This window comes from Acyrthosiphon pisum, chromosome X (assembly GCF_005508785.2).
Source record: "Acyrthosiphon pisum isolate AL4f chromosome X, pea_aphid_22Mar2018_4r6ur, whole genome shotgun sequence".
NCBI classification, from domain to species: domain Eukaryota; kingdom Metazoa; phylum Arthropoda; class Insecta; order Hemiptera; family Aphididae; genus Acyrthosiphon; species Acyrthosiphon pisum.
Window position 1 is genome coordinate 112315764 of NC_042493.1, and position 2575 is coordinate 112318338.

Genomic DNA, 2575 nt, shown 5'->3' on the forward strand with positions numbered 1-2575 from the left:
TATACTTTAACCATTTTGAGACCAATTATCTATTATTTTTCTTTTTGGAAACTTCAAAGTATACGGCTTGTTACCCATTGAGTTCTCAGGATGCATACTTTTTTATCTTATCATTTCTACTGGCAGATCGTATCTGTTATCACTGTATCAAATACCGCTTTTGCTTTTTAGCTATTATTATTTTATATATTTTATAATTTATATAAAAATAAGGGGGGGGGGTGCTTTAGAGGCTAAGATACCCAAATATTTCTTAAATGTTGTTTTATGCGTAGGTATTAAATATATTATTATTGAAGTAGGGATTTAGCCCTACCCCCCAAATTTCAAATTCTATTTGCACCTATGGTGATTGTTCATGCAATTATAAACAATGTATGGTTCTTTAAAACTTTAAAAATGTTAAAATGTTTTAATAACTAAATGATGCTTGATAACATGCTTGATATTATAGGTATACAATTTGATTTTGACAATATCATAAAAATTAATGTACAAAGCATGATGATAAATTCTGTGCATTTTAACAACAAACTATGATTAATTATAACTAATAACGTGTACATATTAATCTTAATAGTTCTTGTTTAGCCCTAGACTAAAAGAATATTAATCTACACACACAAAAGAATTTTCAACTATCTCAATTGACTTTTGTTAACACATCAACACAATATATTTAACATCAACACAATAATTCTTTATTGTTATTTAATAATCATATTTTATTAAAAATATTATTTATTTTCAACCTAATAGTTTTAATACATTGACGTGTAAAAGACTTGTGTAGGGGATTTTTCTGTAAAAAATCTTTTCAACATATAGACTTGCGCAATGGCAACTAATAATATTGCAATAGTTTCTGTAACTGACCATAACGCTACATGGTGATTCAGATCTTCAGCACGTTTACGGCTTTGAGCCTCTTTTAATCTATGATGAGTTTGATAGTTGATAATTTTGTTTAAATATTCATGAATATCTTGCGACGTTGTTTCCATCTAAAACAACATAACAAAATATTTATATTCTATAGTTGGATACGATAGTACGGTCAAAGAAGAGTATTATAATATACCTGAGTCATAACAGCCACTTGTTCTCCTATACCGGGAAGTGGGTCTTCCACGCCAACTTGTAAGTGCATGTACACGATCTTGTGCGAGAATGTCGAGAACTCATTACTAAAACAAATGGCATATGGTCCACTAACTGCTGCTACAAAGGTATGGCTGTCTAATTGCGATTTCACTTGTCTGTATAGAATTTCTCTGGTCGGGGACTCGATTATCACGTCGACATCATATTGACCTCCAGTGACGACCTGCAATTGAAACACAACACACGGTTGATCATAAAATTAACGTATCGTTCAACTATATCCACCGTACTTGGTACTCCAGCGTGGTGGAAGTATTTTTCTGTATGTTCTCGTAGTAACAATCCTTTGCTTTGTCCTGGAGTTCAAAAGTCAACTCGATCGGTTTCACCAAACAGATGCCGTACGACAAAAATAAAAGTCCGATCAGTGATTTCATATTCAACGGTATCATTTTGGCCGTTGTGGTATAGTCGTAAAGAGGAGAAACATTTAACCTGTTCACAGCTCGAATAACTCGATGTCAACTGTCAAGTTTTATATTGTTTTATAATTATTATTGTATATTAAAATGTAATGTTCTATTTATCCGTTCGAACTTCGAAATTAAAACCTTCGGGGAGCAATGCTGATAATTTGTTACGCTACTGATAATGCGCAAACGATTCGTTCACGTGTTGATTGCTTACGTGTTCTTTGATTGGCGGTAGCCGGGTAGCGTTGCTACGAGAACAGAGTGATAACACATTGATAATATTATAATACAGGACGTATAATTATAAAAACATATTTTCGGGACCGTGGTTACGGACAATAGACCTATTAAGTTAATAGATCTATATTATAGATCTATTAACTCGTGTAAGACGTATTAATTATTAACTTATCTATTAACTTATTTACATGATAATATGTAAGGATGGACTTATGTACAGGAGTCACGGGAAAAAAAACCAATAATATATATATACATACTAGCTCTAAGTGAAACTCGGGGGCCGTTGGACTCTCTGAGAGTGGGTACAGATTTTTGAGTAAGAGTCGTTTGAATTATAATAGTCACGACAGTTTAGGATTCGTGATAAAGATTAGTCATATGGATAAGGCTTGACGGGTAAAAGTTAGAGCGTCAGGCAATCCGTTACAATCACAAACGCTGTAAATGGATAGCCTGGATACAATATCCTGTTGTTAAATAGTGTAGAGTCGATATCCAGGTTTCTTCGATTGTCTAGCTATCAGTCATTAAATTACTGCGTCAAATCGCGGACATAATGCAAAGCGTATATCACCGGGTAGGTAAATAGGTAATACACCAGCTGCAGTGGATTGCGAACCACGTAGGTAGCGTAGGTACCAACGTTTCTTGATATCAGCTTCTATACCATGGTAAGATAACGAATTCGTATTTCGAAGTTAGTACGGTTTTACATCATAGAAAATTGGAGGATGTTTTCGATTTAAATTGTCTGA

The 2575-nt window shown here is 33.5% G+C and overlaps 1 protein-coding gene across 1 annotated transcript; it reads right to left on the reverse strand.

Annotated features, from left to right (window-relative positions):
* Positions 1-737: 737 nt before the first annotated feature.
* On the reverse strand, positions 738-1816 carry LOC100165636 (transmembrane emp24 domain-containing protein 3-like). The gene is made up of 3 exons (XM_016808544.2): positions 1395-1816; positions 1082-1327; positions 738-1004 (listed from the first exon to the last, which is right to left on the reverse strand). Exons 1-3 carry the CDS (start codon positions 1554-1556, stop codon positions 762-764), a joined length of 651 nt encoding a protein of 216 aa, XP_016664033.1. The 5' UTR covers positions 1557-1816; the 3' UTR covers positions 738-761.
* Positions 1817-2575: the final 759 nt, after the last annotated feature.

Coding starts and splice junctions, on each gene's coding strand:
- LOC100165636 (XM_016808544.2), bottom strand. CDS start 1,556: ATGATACCGTTGAATATGAAATCACTGATCGGACTTTTATTTTTGTCG. Junction 1,328..1,394: donor CCACCACGCTGGAGTACCAA/GTACGGTGGATA, acceptor TTTCAATTGCAG/GTCGTCACTGGAGGTCAATA. Junction 1,005..1,081: donor AAGTGGCTGTTATGACTCAG/GTATATTATAAT, acceptor ATGTTGTTTTAG/ATGGAAACAACGTCGCAAGA.